Source organism: Neolamprologus multifasciatus, chromosome 14 (assembly GCF_963576455.1).
Source record: "Neolamprologus multifasciatus chromosome 14, fNeoMul1.2, whole genome shotgun sequence".
NCBI lineage: Eukaryota > Metazoa > Chordata > Actinopteri > Cichliformes > Cichlidae > Neolamprologus > Neolamprologus multifasciatus.
The window spans coordinates 32,423,834-32,441,231 of NC_140452.1; the positions used below are offsets into that span (position 1 = coordinate 32,423,834).

General features: G+C 44.6%; 1 protein-coding gene across 4 annotated transcripts; it reads left to right on the forward strand.

Moving 5' to 3' along the window:
- The first annotated feature begins 2,379 nt into the window (after positions 1-2,379).
- LOC146504420 (TRPM8 channel-associated factor homolog) lies at positions 2,380-12,967 on the forward strand. Of its 4 annotated transcripts, XM_085184140.1 has the most exons (13): positions 2,381-3,140; positions 5,116-5,175; positions 5,264-5,939; positions 6,407-6,623; positions 6,772-7,063; positions 7,325-7,626; positions 7,731-7,905; positions 8,240-8,334; positions 8,936-9,149; positions 9,596-9,832; positions 10,170-10,387; positions 10,631-10,744; positions 11,703-12,967. In XM_085184140.1, exons 3-13 carry the CDS (start codon positions 5,290-5,292, stop codon positions 11,943-11,945), a joined length of 2,757 nt encoding a protein of 918 aa, XP_085040266.1. In that variant the 5' UTR covers positions 2,381-3,140; positions 5,116-5,175; positions 5,264-5,289; the 3' UTR covers positions 11,946-12,967. The 4 variants fall into 4 exon arrangements, with proteins under 4 accessions (XP_085040269.1, XP_085040266.1, XP_085040267.1 ...); XM_085184143.1 differs by lacking the exon at positions 5,116-5,175 and having other exon boundaries at positions 2,380-3,140; XM_085184141.1 differs by lacking the exon at positions 2,381-3,140 and having other exon boundaries at positions 3,147-5,175.
- Positions 12,968-17,398: the final 4,431 nt, after the last annotated feature.

Consider the following 17,398-nt stretch of genomic DNA (forward strand, 5'->3'; position numbering starts at 1 on the left):
CCGCAAGCTCGTTTAGCTGCACAGCCGCAAGCTCGTTTAGCTGCACAGCCGCAAGCTCGTTTAGCTGCACAGCCGCAAGCTCGTTTAGCTGCACAGCCGCAAGCTCGTTTAGCTGCACAGCAGCATTCAGCTCGGCCCCCGGTATCCCCACTAGCCCAGTCATCTATGCCATCTTCACCGACTCCCTCTGTCTCTGCCTCCCGTTTTGGACTCTTTTTCTAAGTATTTTTTGCAGAGAGACAAACCACACAATCCTGAAAACACTCCTCAAGAGCTGGCCAGTTCTGAGATGCACTCCAGGGCCTCCCCAGAGGCTGGGTTTCAGCCCCCAGCAGACTCTGGACCCCTGGAGGTAAAGAAGCCAGCTGAGGACTGCACCCGGCTGTCGCTGCCTGAGCTGAGTCAATGCTCGGTGCAGCTGCAGTCAGCCTTGTTCCTGCCAGAGGCCCGTGCGCCTGCTGGTTCTGATCTGTTCCTGCCAGAGGCCCGTGCGCCTGCTGGTTCTGATCCGTTCCTGCCAGAGGCCCGTGCGCCTGCTGGTTCTGATCCGTTCCTGCCAGAGGCCCGTGCGCCTGCTGGTTCTGATCTGTTCCTGCCAGAGGCCCCCGTGCCTGCTGGTTCTGTTCTGCGCCCGCCAGAGGTCTCTGCGCCTGCTGGTTCTGATCCGTTCCTGCCAGAGGCCCGTGCGCCTGCTGGTTCTGTTCTGCGCCCGCCAGGGGCCCCTGTGCCCGCTGGTCCTGTGACTATTCTCGCTGGAGGGCCCGAGGAGCCCGTCCAGCCTCCTGTCCCGACAGCTGGAGGGCCCGAGGAGCCCGTCCAGCCTCCTGTCCCGACAGCTGGAGGGCCCGAGGAGCCCGTCCAGCCTCCTGTCCCGACAGCTGGAGGGCCCGAGGAGCCCGTCCAGCCTCCTGTCCCGTCAGCTGGAGGGCCCGAGGAGCCCGTCCAGCCTCCTGTCCCGTCAGCTGGAGGGCCCGAGGAGCCCGTCCAGCCTCCTGTCCCGACAGCTGGAGGGCCCGAGGAGCCCGTCCAGCCTCCTGTCCCGACAGCTGGAGGGCCCGAGGAGCCCGTCCAGCCTCCTGTCCCGTCAGCTGGAGGGCCCGAGGAGCCCGTCCAGCCTCCTGTCCCGTCAGCTGGAGGGCCCGAGGAGCCCGTCCAGCCGCCTGTCCCGTCAGCTGGAGGGCCCGAGGAGCCCGTCCAGCCGCCTGTCCCGTCCGCTGGAGGGCCCGAGGAGCCCGTCCAGCCTCCTGTCCCGTCAGCTGGAGGGCCCGAGGAGCCCGTCCAGCCTCCTGTCCCGTCAGCTGGAGGGCCCGAGGAGCCCGTCCAGCCGCCTGTTCCGTCCGCTGGAGGGCCCGAGGAGCCCGTCCAGCCTCAAGTCTCGTCAGCTGGAGGTTCAGGAGAACCCAGCCAGCTTCCTGCCTCGTCAGCTGGAGGGCCCGAGGAGCCCGTCCAGCCGCCAGTTGCAGCCTCATCATCCTCGCCGGCTGCAGCTCCATCCACGCCGCCGGCAGCAACAGCAGCTCCATCCACGCCGCCGGCAGCAACAGCAGCTCCATCCTCGCCGCCGGCAGCAACAGCAGCTCCATCCTCGCCAGCTGCAGCAGCTTCGCAGCTCCATCCTCGCCAGCTGCAGCAGCTTCGCAGCTCCATCCTCGCCAGCTGCAGCAGCTTCGCAGCTCCATCCTCGCCAGCTGCAGCAGCTTCGCAGCTCCATCCTCGCCAGCTGCAGCAGCTTCGCAGCTCCATCCTCGCCAGCTGCAGCAGCTTCGCAGCTCCATCCTCGCCAGCTGCAGCAGCTCCATCCTCGCCAGCTGCAGCAGCTTCATCCTCGCCAGCTGCAGCAGCTTCATCCTCGCCAGCTGCAGCAGCTTCATCCTCGCCAGCTGCAGCCTCGTCTGGTCCTGGTTCGGCTTCCGTCTCGTCTGGTGCTGCGAAGGCCACGCAGCCTTCAGGTCTCAAACTGCCACCTCAACATCGTCGGTCATCTGCCGGGCCGCATGTTGGGCATCTTCGCCGCCGCGGCCGGCCTCCGGAACTGTTTTCTCGCCGTCGCCGCCGTTGCTGTCCGCGCGGTCGGCCGCCTGACCCGTTTCCCCGTCGCTGCCGCATGCACGGTCGGCCTCCTGAACTGTTTCCCCGTCGCCGCCGCTGCCGCATGCACGGTCGGCCTCCTGAACTGTTTCCGCTTCGCCGCCGCTGCCGTGTGCACGGTCGGCCGCCTGAACTGTTTCCCCGTCGTTGCCGCCTTCCGCACGGTCGGCCCCCGGAACTGCACTGTTTTGGCCTCCGGCGCTGTCGGCCTCCGGGTCGGCCCCCTGAACTTGTCCGTCTGGGCCCACCCATAACAACCCACCAGGCTGTGCTGTGAGGTAGCAGTGAGAACAATGAGAACACCTGAGCCAAAAAAAGAAAGTACTTTTTATTTCTGTGAAATAGCTCCAAGCCAGTAGGACTCTGTCTTAACCTGCTTTGGTTTTATGTTTCATTCTGGAGGCATGTGGGTTTTAAACGGCATAAAGTACAGTCTTCCATGGAAAACTGAACCGACTGACAAATGTTGGTTGGAAAGAATTTACATATCGGCCAACCTCACTGGGTGTCTCACTGCCTCTATCAAGATTTTGGTGGATGAGCGTAACAGAAATAAGTTTAAACTCAAATAGCAAAGAAAAACAACACATCGGTCTGTGATGGATTGTAATTAATGATGTAATATAAAAGAGGTCACCTAAACACATGAGATATTAATGGAAAGCCCAGGATGTCCTGGACTTAGTACATCGGGACTTAGCAGGATAGCTTAAATAAGTCAAAAAGATATTGACCAAAAACAAAAGTCCATTACAGAGGACATAAATGAATAGGTTGGTTCTCAGGAGGATATAACACATCAAAGTTCTCATTCCCATTCTCACATTTACATAACATTTATAAACTTCATAAACATTTGACTCTGTGGCCATAAAAAGAAACGCTTCCTTTCAGTGGTCACTCCCCTTGTATGTTTGTCCTCTTCTTCGCGTATCTCCTGATATAAGCAGCACCTTTCCCTGCTCTGAATTGCATTCTTTCTCCTGTCCAGTCACGTAGAGCTCCTGGTCTTTCATCTCTACAGTCTAATACAACAGAAAGGCATCTTTCAGGTAACAAAGAAAATCCTAAAGTGTTGTGTTTTTAAGTTGTAATGAGATCAGTGAAGAACAGCTTTTTATTTTTGCAGAATACATCTTAGCTTTTGATTTTCAAATAGTCAAAGACTTGCTTTTGTATAAACGTTGACTCCAGTGTTATAAAACTTAATCAGGTTCCTTTTGCCTTACTGAGTAGACAGACATCTCTTATGTGTTAAGGTTGACCTATGTACTCCTTCAGGAGAATGCACCTCACAATATGGAGGAAGAAACATCAGTTTCTCTCTGTGAGGAGAGATCTTTACTACATTTACACAGACTCACACACATTAATACACACAACTCTGTTCTTAATTTTGTAACTGTGGAAATAGTTTGGGAAGTTTTTTTTTTTTTTTCCAAAGAGGGGCATTTTCAAGGCTATTCATAAATCTTGTGTAAATAACAATAGTGAGGTAAATAACAGTGAGGCAGCAGTGACGATCAGAACACCTGAGCCTGAAGGGGTACTTGTTTCTGTGAAAATGCTCCAAACCAGTAGGACCCTGTCTCAACTTTCATTGTGTGTTATATTCACAATTGCCACTGTAACCAAATACAAAATTAAACAAAAAGTAAGTTAAAAACCAAAATGTCTGTTCCAGCGAACATAAAAAAAAATCTTTGATGTAATGTTAAGTCTTTTGTGTGATTTGGTGCTTCTCAAATTAATTAATGGATAATCCAAAAAGTAGCGATATTAATGCTAAAAAAAAACAAGAAAAGAGAGAAAAATATTTCCTCCAAACAAAGCTTCTAAATTTTAAATGCGCAAATCAGTCCGTGCATGATTACATTGCTCCGCCCATCAAAAAGTCGACTGCGCGATATCACCTCATTTATTGGAATGACGAATGTCGGTTGAAAACATTTATGTCATGCGGTGTAGTAGGACTCAGGCGCAGAGCAGAGTTCAGGAGAAAGCAACGTTTATTTACACAACCACCAGGTGCAGATATATACAGTGAGGGAAACGGGGGTCCTAGGTCCGAAAGGGAGATCCGGGATTGGAGTCACAAACACGCTGGCTCTTCTTCTTTACAGCAGTAAAAACAACAGGTTAGTCACGGGTCCGGGGAAAACTGTGCACAGGAGAAAATAAAGTTACACGGAGATCGCAGCAAGTCTACAAGGCTTAAAGATTCGAGGCAGAGGTTCACTAACGTGTCTAGCATAATCATCCAGTGGTGAGGCTGTCTGCATCCCGGCCTTAAGAGTCCAACCCGTAATCAGAGCCTGACGAGATGAAGGTGTGTGCGAAGGGCGGGAGCCTGCAGTGAGCTCCGCCCTGGCAGGAGAGAATGTACACAAAACACGTGGCCTTGTGGAGCTGGCCGGCAGACACGGGGACCATGACAATTTACATATCGGCCAACCATACTGTCTGTCTCACTGCCTCTATCAAGATTTTGGTGGATGAGTGTAATAAAGTTTCTGGCCACACTCTTTACTCCCTTGTCTAAATTTGGATGCTGGCCTTACAGAAAGAAGGCAGACACAAGTTGGAATATAATTAAGGACATTTAGACATCTAATGTATTTGGGTATGCAAAATGAGGTACTTTTACTGTTTTCATTGCACATTTGCAGCTTGGTCCAGAAACTGAACACCTGGTCAGTTACGAGGATCATACTGCCAAATTCACCTGCTTCTTGGAAGATTTTCTTTCCTTCCCTGCTAACCCTGAAGTAGCTGTGACACACTTCATTTCTTCATTTTTTCAGTGGAAATACATTTTAAAACAATGATCTTTGCAAATTTAGAGAGGACACGTCACATTCTGATTAAACATTCATTTATGGTCACATTTTGCCCCAGTGGTGATAAAAGGAGCTGTCTCTCATCAGTGGTCCCTCCCCTTGCTTTTTCCTCCTTAGCACATAACCTTGTATAACCAGCTCCATTCTCTGCTTTCATTTTTATTTTTTCTCCTGTCCTGTCACGTAGAGTGTGTTTCTCTTAAAACCTGTTGGGCTACAGCGTAATACCACAGAAGGAAACTTTCAGGTAAAAAAAATGTTGCAATTGGTTGTAATGAGATTGTACCTGATGTGTTAACAACTTCCTCTTTCTGCAACCTAACCTTCTTCATCAGTCTACAGAGTATAAATCCTCTACACTATGTCATCTAACCAATCATTCAAAAACCAACATGAAGAGGCCTACACCTCCCTGATGAGAGGCCTGAAGGAGCTGGACCTACAGGGATCCTATGTTCCCTGTGACCTGGTGCTGATCGGAGACCATGCCTTTCCTTTAGCAATGAACAGCCGAGGTCAGGTGCTGATGGCTGCCTCTCTGTACGGCAGTGGAAGGATTGTGGTCCTGGGTCATGAGGGCTACTTGACAGCCTTTCCTGCTTTGGTAGAAAATGCTGTGACCTGGCTGAGAGGTGATGGATCTGATAACCTCTCAGTAGGGGTGCACAGAAATGTCAGTGCAGTTGCTAATAACCTCCAAGAATCCAGCTTCCAAGTAGAAGTTGTGGGAGCTTTCAGTGACAGACTGGGAGTTGGTGTTTATGTGACCGATGCCTACAGCGTGGGCTCAGACCCAACAGAGCTGGTGGCGTTTCTGAAAGCTGGAGGAGGGGTGCTGATAGCTGGACAGGCGTGGCATTGGGCTGCAACTCACCCCAAAGAGAACGCACTGCATCAGTTTGATGGGAATAAAGTGGCAGGAGTGGCAGGAATCTACTTCACTGAGCGTTATGGTGAGGTGGAGAACCTGCCCGTCTACCCTCAGATCCCGTCCTCCTGGATGTCGTTAGCGTGAGTATATGCTGGAGTTCTGTTTTACTGCATGTTTACAAAAGTTCCACTTTCCATATAATAACTCTACATTTTGTGTGACCTTTTGAGCTTTTGAAAACAGTTTTTCTGTCATTGAAAGAGTCTTTCTAAGGTTAAATTTGTGACTGATACCATTTCTTTATTAGCTAATTTAATTTATATTGGGATCTTCCCCTCCCAGCATCCCTGGATCTTGAAGGATCATCCACAAAAGTCCATCAAAGGACTTAGTTTGTGTGTGTGTGTGTGTGTGTGTGTGTGTGTGTGTGTGTGTGTGAATCTATCTTTTCAGAAAAGTCAGTTTATTTTTACAGAGTTTATATAGTTGTCACAAAAAGGTTCATTTACAAACCACTGATCTTTTTATATGAAGAAATGTGTACAGTTATTCTTAAATCTCTTTAATTCTGCACATGTCACTTTTCTATTACACTTTTCAAATACAGGACAGGCAGGGATTTCAAGGATGACTTGGGGTTCTTACTCCAGGGGGTTTCAGAATTCAACCTCCCCTCTGAGTATCTGTGTTCTGAGGTTCTAGTCCACAGCCCACTAGCCTTTCCCATCGGCACTACAGAAGATGGACGACCATTCCTGGCAGGAGCCTACTATGGGCGAGGACGAGTCATTGTGGTTACACATGAAGGATGTGTTGGAGTTGAGGTAGAGTCAACATTAAATGTTAGTCATTTCAAAGTCAAAATCTTTAGAGGTTTAGATATTAGACCTCAGGATGTGTGCTGATTGGACTTGTCTTTGATATATCACCAATTACATGACTTCCTTCGCTGCTGCTTTCCTTTCATTTTAGAGCATGGCTCCATTTTGGAGAAACGCCATTCACTGGTTGGATGAAGGGCGCAGAGGGGTTGTTGGTGTCATGGTGGATCCTGCACTCAAAGTTCTGAGTGAGTCTGGGCTGAAGTGTGAGAAGACAAACTTCAGGAAAGACCTCAGTGTGTTTGTGTGTAAAGCGTATATCACTGAGCATTTGGAGAAAATCCAAAACTTTGTGGCAGAGGGAGGAGGCCTGCTGATTGGAGGACATGCCTGGCACTGGGCACAGACACATGCTGGGCAAAATGTACTAACAGATTTCTCAGGTATGAAAATGCACCACAAGGGTTTCAAAATATACAGAGTAGAAATACTGGTAGTGCTCTTATTTTCCACCTAATTGTCCATGTGTAAAATGTGTTGTATACATGCAGTGCTGTAACAGACTCATACATTATAAGGTGTAATATCTTGTGATAAGTCAAGGATCAAAAAGGAGTCTTCTCATTAGTGGAAAAAACAAAGTCACGACATTTCCAACCACATAACTCAGTAAATTAAGTCAAACTGGCTTTACTTTTTTTCAGGGAACAAGATGCTGAACCAAATGGGATTGAGCCTTTTGGGAGCAACAGTCCGTGCAGGAACATACAAAGCCTTTGTACCCAGCTGGCCGATTAAAGATACTTACCACTTCCGCCACCTTCTACACCGCTTCGCTGCCCATGTGACTACAGGTGTAGAACTTAGCAAGCATGAGGAGGGATGTCTTAAAAAGCTGGGCAACGACTGTGATGCTTACTTGCACACAAAGGCACATGGCTGCTTCTATTACACTCAAGTGTTGGCTGCACTCACTGACATGTTAAAGAAGTCAGGCCTGGCACAGGTGAGTAGAGAAAAAACATTTGAACAACACAGACTAGTGCCACTGATCACTGTATGGCAGCTGTTAACCACTAAGATGTTACACTAATATGTTCTTCTGTCAAGGTGAGTGATAGCTGCCCTGCAAAGACGCCAAAAGACCATCTACTCCTCAGTGTGGGATCACCTGTATACGTGTTTTGCCTAAATCCTGAGGCCCTCCTGCCCTACCTCATCAAGGATAGGCCACTGATGCCAGACGTCTATAACCACAGGCTCAAGATCGATGTTAACACAGCAGGTCAGATTTCATGTTTGTGGACAAATGTGTCAACTGTGAATATGTCACAACCAGTGTGCAAGCCACACTCAAACACAAAACTTAGTGGGTCAGATTCAGTGAGTTTATTTACAGTCCAAGTGATGTGATAACTACTTACAAAATCTTCAAGCAAGAGAAAATCCACAGTTTCTATCTACTAAGTCTGTAGGAACTCGTAGTGTTCACTAGTGAAATCCCGAACGTCCGATCCCACATGACACAGAAACGGATTCTCCTCCACAAATTTCTCTCTCAGAGATAGACGCCCAGTGACACTTTTTTTCTTTCAAATTTGTGTGTGTGTGTGTGTTAGATGGGGAAGAGTGGATCAGCACTGGTCTCTACCTCTCTCCTGGTATGAGTACCTACATGGTGATGCCAGCTGAGACTGTCAACAAGGAGTGGAAGGTGAAACCTACAAAATTGTATAATTTAAAGTTCTTTCTCCTTCTGATGACACTACATGTTCATGAAAACCTCAAGTGAGGTTTGCATGACTCCTTTTTACCCTTTGTAAATGTAACAAGGTCCATTTGTAGTTGCAGCTATTTAAAAGATTGATGTAACCACCATGACATCACTCACAGGTGATGCTCTGTTTTGAAGCTTTTTGGAGTGTTGTTGAGTTATGTTGTGTTGTGCTGCATGGCGTGCCGCAACAGCCCCTTAGGTTCTGCCTGTTTGCAGCAAAGGTTCATTCAATCTAAAGGACCAGCCCCACTTGATTTTTTCTGTCATTTAACAGCTCAAACCATCCTTGAAATCTCTTACTTGATTGGACGATATTGACACAGGAAACTAATAGTACACCACAAGAAAGAAAATGTAATCATGACATCTATAAACTTTGTAAATCATTCCTGAATGAACAGGGGTCTCTGTATTCAGGAATGGGGCTGTTTGCAAAAGCGACTGGCGTTATAATTTGACGCTATATAAAAAAATGAACTGAATTGAATGTGTTTTGTCAAAAACCTGATATCCAATAGATTTTCCATTTCATCTACAGATTCAGATAGGCTGTCAAACTGATGACCTACACAGAAAGGATGAGCTGAAGAGACCTCCACGTGTTTATGAGCGATTTCCTGTTACTTCAGAGATGATGCATGTGTCCAACCTGTGGGGGGGCCTTATTTACCTGGTGGTCCCACCCAAAACACAAGTGAAAGGGTTGGAGATCATAGTCCAGAAAGCTGTAACTGCTCCATATTACAAGTCTGGTGAGTCTGTGGTTTATAACAGTGTTGTGTACTTTATGTCCACGGAGTTAATGGAAGATATCTGATAAGTCTTAATCTTATTCACTTGGATCACCTTCATTCTGATCCCAAGTGTTTTCAATGGACGATGCAGTTGAAACAATTTCAGTTCAACATGTTGAAAGTTAAGTAAAGAAAAGTAAACAAAAATCTAGTTAACAGTTTAACCCTCTCGTCTAAAACAGTGCACAAGGTTTGCTTAATTCTTATTATTCAAAGCCTTCAGCTTTACACAAAAGCCTGTTTTAAAACTTTAAGGCTGTTTGAAGGGTGTAATCAAATGCATATGTGATGCTGAAAAATTACATAAATACAAAATACAGATACTATAGAAAATGTTTATATTTTTTAAAATGCAGTAATTCAAAGCATTTTAATAGATCTGCTCCTCTCTTTGTTCTTTTCAGGTGCAACAACTGCAGCTGAATGGTTAACGCTGCGCACGGCTCCTGGGCCCTGGGCAGAGTTGGAGTTTGAAAACATCGTCCTCACCGTACCATCAGATGTTGTTCGGGGTCTGGAGCGCCCCGAGGAGGTGGCCGCTCTCTGGGATGAAATCATGAGGGCTATTGCGAATCTGGCTGCCAAACCACACAAATTTCCCCGCAAGGAGCGCTTTGTGACAGATGTGCAGATTTCTGCTGGTAAGTGCACTTTGACTCCCAAGGACATGAAACCTGTCCCAACTCACTGTGGATGACCAACAATTTAAATAAAACATCATGTTCATGCTCAGTGTGATACATTTTTATATTTGTTTTTGACTCTGTTGATGAGGGGATGCAAAGATTTCTAGAAAACAAAATATATATACAAAGAAAGGATGAGGAATATCAACTAAAGTAGAGACTACTGGATTACTCACATACAACAAGATCAAGATGATCTGGCAAAGGGTGGGATTTGGGAACTGACATGTGTCAATTCTGGTAGGTGAAAGAGGCAGGAAACCGAAATGTCATGTATTTTTCTTCTGTTAAGGCTGGATGCATGCAGGTTATCCCATCATGGCACACCATGCCTCAGCTGCTGAAGTAGTTGATGTTAAAAAAGGTAAACAACTGTGGGGTCCCATCCATGAACTGGGACACAACCAACAGAGAAGCTGCTGGGAGTTCCGACCACACACCACAGAGTGTACATGCAACCTGTGGTCAGTGTATGTGAATGAAGAAGTGCTGGGCATCAACAGAGCACAGGTAGAGCAAAGCAAGTGTTTTTGACAGTCTCATTTGTTTTATATTAGTCAACATCAAGAAAACTCTTTTGTATCCTATCACAGCACATCACATACCTTTTTCGCTGTGATCACATGATTTCATAACATAAATAGATTTAAAACTCTTATTTGTGTTACATCAATCATCATCAGAAAACTCATGACTGAGTTTGCTGTGATCACATGATTTAGCAACTATCTCATTCCATGTTCTTTGGTGCAGGCTCATGTTGATTTGACTTTACCTAAACGAAAGAGTCGAGTAGAGGAGTACATCAAGGGAGGAAGGAAACTCAGTGACTGGAGTGTGTGGGTTGCCCTGGAAACATATCTGCAGGTGAGAAATTATAGAGAAATTCTGCTTGATCCATAGTAAAGAAAACACATGATATGAATACAGAGGTGGGTAGTAACTAGGTGCATTTACTCCCTTACATTTACTTGAGCAAGTTTTTGAAAAAACTTTGCTTTTAAAGTATCGTTTTTGCATGATAATTCTTACTTTTACTTACTTTTTTCTTTACTTGATACTTTTTACTTTTACTTGAGTACATTTGTGAAGAAGAAACGGTACTTTTACTCCACTATATTTGGCAATTTAAATAATTAGTTTAACAGTTACAGCTTCACAGAAAGAACCTTGATCAAACTGCTGCTGAAGCTTAACCATCACTTCACTGAGTGAAGAAATTGTGCATTTTTGCTAAATATGCAGAAACAGACGCACACCCATACAATTTATGTTAAAGTGAGCTGCCTTGTATGTACATTTGTTAAAGTTGCCTCGTTCTAATGTTTTCTCTGAGGCTGCTGTGCCATTTGGAGCAAAAATGAATATAAAGTTTACAGCATATCTTGTCACTGGAAATGGTTTGCACTGTTTATATATTTCTACTGTAGATATTGTTTAAAAGGCTTTATGTTGTGAAAAACTGAAATCTGGAAATTAGAATTGTTGTGCCTTAATTTGTTGATGTTTTTACATATATTCTATTTAAAAATACTAAAATTTGTATATTTATTTACAAATTTTTATGACTGAGAACCTTCACAGACATATATTTATTTACTTTTTGTGTGTGTGATAGCATTTATTTAAAAAAAATAATGGGACATTTAGGATACTCGACCCACCTCTGTATGAATAAGACTTAAAGTCCATATAGACTTGCAGACTTATAGTGAAGCTAACATTAAATGGTAACAGGTTGTGATGCTTCGGTCAAGAGTTTATTGCTCCTAACATAAAAGACAGCAAATAGTTTGGCTTGTTATTATACTTACCTTCTCTGTAGCTCCAGGAAAAGTTTGGCTGGGAGGCCTTTAAGAAGGTGTTTGCTGCGTACCACCACATGAGAAACTTCCCTGATGACAATGACACAAAGATGAACCTGTATGCTGAGACTTTCTCGCAGACTGTGAAGATGAACCTGTCCAGCTTCTTCAAGGCCTGGGGCTGGCCCATCAAAACAGCCACTGAGGAAAAATTGTCCCAGCTGCCTCCCTGGAATGATCACCCCATGACCCAGTACAAGTGAACTAAACAGAACTGCAGACTAAAAAAGTCATTTTAGTTTTCCGCAGTGAAACTTTAGTTCATTAAATTAATCTTTTCATGACATTTATTTCAATGTTGCATTGTATCCCATTTGAAAAGCAAATGTAGCAGCTTCTTTCACACTACATGCCGAAATTATTTACTCCAAATTGTTGACCTCCCAAATTAACTAGAAGATTTCTTAAATTTTAATTAGTGCTGTTAGTGTTAATCTCGTTAAAATGGCATTAACGCCATAACCACATTAACGCAGCAAATCTCCGTCAGCAAGTTAACGTGGATCGCCCCGTGCACTAACGCATTAACGAGCTAACCGCGCAAACGCATTGACGCCGTGCAGCCCCGGGCACGGGGCGATCCACATTAATCATGCTGAAATAACCATGTAATACTTTCACTGAACTTTCTGGGATTGTCTTTGTTTCATGTCTGTGTTACATGACTGTACCTGCAGCATTGGATATAATACTTACTTTTTGCATCTTGACTGAGAATTGGTTCATACAATAAATGACACAAGTATAGTAATGCAAGTAATCTTGTTTGCTTTTGTAATTAGGTTTTGTTATGCTCATGTTATTTTGGATGCAAAGAGAGCAAAGTTATAACAATCAAAGAGCTGAAGTGAAGCTGAGTGTTCAAAACAATGAAAAGTGTCACTGCAGCCACTGTCTGTTATTTTCAAACTTCATTTTGTGACCTTTGATGTTCAAACTGTGCCGCACCCCTTGTTTCTTAACTTAATTCTTGGTAAGACCAGTGGATGTTTTTCTTTGTTAATTGATTTTCATGTTTTGTATAGCCAATAAAGCTGCTTGTACCAGCGCTTGAACTAGACATCTTTGACTGCAGTGTTTGTCTTAACTTGGCCACCTCTCTTCAGACCCATAGAGATAAATCACGTCTTTCTAGAATGGTGGAATCTTCTCTTCTTTGCATTTTCAAATGCAGTGTTTGCCTCATCAAATCTATAAATAAGAAATAAACATAAATTACAATGTACCAAAGTAAAGCGTTCTGTCCTTTCATCAGTGCTGTCATAAAGCTATTTGCATCCATCTTTTACATTATTTGACATTGGTGGGTGCAGTCGCTGAAAGCGCAGCTTATCTCATGGTCATAAGAAACTGTAGCTGCCTCCATTTTGTGGGCAGACTCCATTAACAGTTACTGGAGACTTTCACAGTAAACTAATAGTGGAGCAGTGTGCAAGACAAGCTGCCACTGGCTCAACTTTTACTTGTCTAAAATCGGTTACAATCTGCACTATGTGTGCATAGACAGTTAGCAATAACAATTACATGAGCGTCAATCCTTTATCTTTGGTAGCAACTCACAACTCATGTAGTCTAATATCTCTGCTTTAATCATTATCAGTACTCCAAAAACACCTTGGGAGAAAGTTGTGCAATTTTAAGTTGTTGTTAGAAATTTTATTTACACACTTAAAACATTGTGAACTATTATAATTCATATATTCATGTATGTATATATATATATATATATATATATATATATACTTTTATACTCTGCTGGAGCAATCAAAGCACTTTATTCAACATACCTATATATGGTAGACAAACAGAAGAAGACGGCCGTAGTGATCGATGTAGCGGTTCCGAATGACAGCAATATCAGGAAGAAGGAACACGAGAAGCTCGAGAAATACCAATCATATCATATCATATCATGTCATATATATATATATATATATATATATATACTTTTATACTCTGCTGGAGCAATCAAAGCACTTTATTCAACATACATATATATATATATATATATATATTAGGGGTGCAACGATACACAAAATTCACGGTTCGGTTCGGTTCGATACTTTGGTGTCATGGTTCGATATTTTTTTGATACACAAAAAAATGTTCATGCCTTTTTATTAATTTGTCATTTATTACATTTTCACAGCACATTCTGCACCACCTCTCTGTGCGTTCATTTGTTTGAAGCCAGCTCACCTCCTGCAACCACTTTTCCGAGAATACGCGCTTCTTTTGTGGTTTGGACTCCTGACATTTCTTTGGAGGTGGAGGAACACCAAAGTAATTGCTTAAAGGAGCTTCTTCGACATCTTTAAGAGTTCTAAACAAATGTCTGTCCTCCTCCTGAAAATCTTATGTATGCAAACACGAGTTGCAACTTCTTATCTTGTGCGCGTTTTTTATTTTGACAGCAAATGCGCACCTGCGGACCACTTATGTGTAGACCTGGTTATTTAGCTCGTCATATTGCAGCCACAGAAATTATTTTGTCCATGAAACCATAAAGCTGCACTTTCTTTTTGCCTTATAGTCTGATTTGTCATAACTTTTCCGTTTTGTGGTAAGCTTTTCTTTGGCTGTCACTTCTTCACCCTGACCTGTCTTATTTGGCTCAGCAGAACTAAAATATATATCCTGCTGCTTTTACACACACACTCACATAATGCTCAGCGACTCTCTGCGCGATCAACCTCTCACATGTTTAAGCTGCGGGAGATTTCACTTGTCATGTTTGCATAGTAAGCTAATGATTGATAAGACGATGTCAGAGGAATTGGTGCGCAAATTATCATCACTCACCAATCAGTGCTGTCACTCTCTATACACAGTTCGCGCGATTGCAAAGTGAAAGCAAAAAACAAGCGCAAATTCAAACGCGATTTCAATATGTCACATATTGACAGTGGCTCACCGATGCCAATGACATAATTACCCAGCTACATTTCCGAAAGAATGCAAAAGCATTGACATATATTTTTCCTTCCTACGATAGGCCGACGAGCAGAGCAGGGCAGCCCGACTGGAAAAATCGCTAGCCCCGGGACGTCGGGCTAGCGATTTTGCGAGTCCTGTATCTGATTGAGGAATCACTCATCTTTGGAAAAGAGAGTTTATTACAGAGAAATGTCTCTTTCCAAAATAAAAGCTATACTATACGCTTCTTCTGGGCTATATTCTCAGCAGCATATTAAACATATCAGGTCCCCATAAGGAGAATCATGTGCTAACGGCTGTCTAAATGACTCGGGTAAAGTTTGTATGCGTGCTTGTTGTTTTTGTCTGCTTCCACTTGTCTTTGCACTAGGATGCTATCGGGTAAATGTGCAGTCATATTCGTTGTGTTCCCACTAGTGCTGTCAGCCTTAATCTGAAATGAGGTTAACGCCACAACAAGGCAAATCTCCGTTAACGAGCTACCACGGATTGCCCCGTGTGTGGGGCTGGACAGCGTCAACACATTAACGAGCTAACTGCGCTAACACACTAGTTCCCACTCATGTAATTGAGCATTGCGTGGCACATCTGACATACTGTTTTACTTTAGTCCATGACGCGCTTACCTTCAGGGTCATACGTCACATGAAGACCAAAATAGTTCCAGACGCCAGATCTGAATGAGGGTGGGGGAGGTTCAATTTGCCATGTTGCAACGAGCTTACCTTCTGTCTGCTAGCTTGCCCTGTGCTCAGTGAATCTGTGTTCGACTACTCCGCCTAGGCTGCACTGTCGAGCGCAGATCCACTGAGCGCTCAACACAGACAGCACCGTCAGAAGGAAAGTTGATAAAATAAATTAAAAATGTTGTATTGTTCGATACATATGCGTACCGAACCGAAAGCACTGTATCGAACGGTTCAATATCGATACTCGTATCGTTGCACCCCTAATATATATATATATATATATATATATATATATATATATATATATATATATATATATATATATGATTGATTGCTCCAGCAAAGTATATATATATATATGATATGATATGATATAATATGATTGGTATTTCTCCAGCTTCTCGTGTTCCTTCTTCCTGATATTGCTGTCATTCGGAACCGCTACATCGATCACTACGGCCGTCTTCTTCTGTTTGTCTACCACCACTATGTCCGGTTGGTTAGCCACCACCATTTGGTCCGTCTATATCTGAAAGTCCCACAGGATCTTAGCTCGGTCATTCTCCACCACCCTTGGGGGCATCTCCCATTTTGACCTCGGGACTTCCAGGTTATACTCGGCACAGATGTTCCTGTACACTATGCCGGCCACTTGGTTATGGCGTTCCATGTATGCCTTGCCTGCTAGCATCTTACACCCTGCTGTTATGTGCTGGATTGTCTCTGCAGCATCTTTACACAGCCTGCACCTGGGGTCTTGCCTGGTGTGATAGACCCCAGCCTCCATGGATCTTGTGCTCAGTGGTTTTCCTGTGCTGCCATGATTAATGCTTCCGTGCTGTCTTTCAGTCCAGCTTTGTCCAACCATTGGTAGGATTTCTGGGTATCAGCCACCTCCGCTATCTGCTGGTGGTACATACCATGCAGGGGCCTGTCCTTCCATGATGGTTCCTCGCCTTCCTCCTCTTTCTTGGGTTTCTGCTGCCTGAGGTATTCACTGAGCATGCTGTCAGTTGGGGCCATCTTCGTGATGTATTCGTGGATATTCCTTGTCTCATCCTGGACTGTGGTGCTGATACTCACCAGTCCCTGGCCTCCTTCCTTCCGTTTAGCGTACAGCCTCAGGATGCTGGACTTGGGGTGAAACCCTCCATGCATGGTAAGGAGCTTTCTTGTCTTGATGTCAGTGGCTTCTATCTCCTCCTTTGGCCAACCTATTACCCCAGCAGGGTGATGATCACACTGATCACAGGCAGGGCGTAGGTGTTGATAGCCCCGATCTTGTTCTTACGTTCAGCTGACTCCTCAGGACTTGCCTGACCCTCTGCAGGTTCTTGGTGGTTGCAGCTTTCCTAGCGGCCTCTTCATGGTTCCCATTCACCTGCGGGATCCCCAGGTACTTGCAACTGTCCTCTATGTATGCAATGTTGCCTTCTGGTAGCTCGATCCCCTCAGTTCTGACTACCTTCCCTCTCTTTGTTACCATCCGACTACACTTCTCCAGTCCGAACGACATTCCGATGTCATTGCTGTATATCCTGGTGGTGTGGATCAATGAATTGATGTCTCGTTCACTCTTGGCATACAGCTTGATGTCATCCATGTACAGGAGGTGGCTGACAACTGCTCCATTCTGTAGTTGGTATCCTTAGCTAGTCTTGTCAATTATCTCATATAAACCACAATAGCGAAGGCAGGACCAAACCGTGACCAAAGGAGCCCAGAGGGATTGATCCAATGTGATGGCAGAGGCTGTATCAAGACTAATGTGATCTATTAGATGGTTTTTATATTGGTTAGAATTAAGATTATTTTTATTTTTCCAGTTAATGAGGACCGTTTTCTTGGCAATGCATAGGGCCGTAAAAATAATGTGGGTTGTGTTTATTTCTGTAGTGACCTCATCCAAGTTGCCCAGCAAGCACACTAAAGGGAAGGCTGGAATGTTACATTTCAGACACTTCAATAAGTCTTCACATATCTCACGCCAAAACTTCTGAACTGGTGGACAGAACCAAAGAGCGTGGATA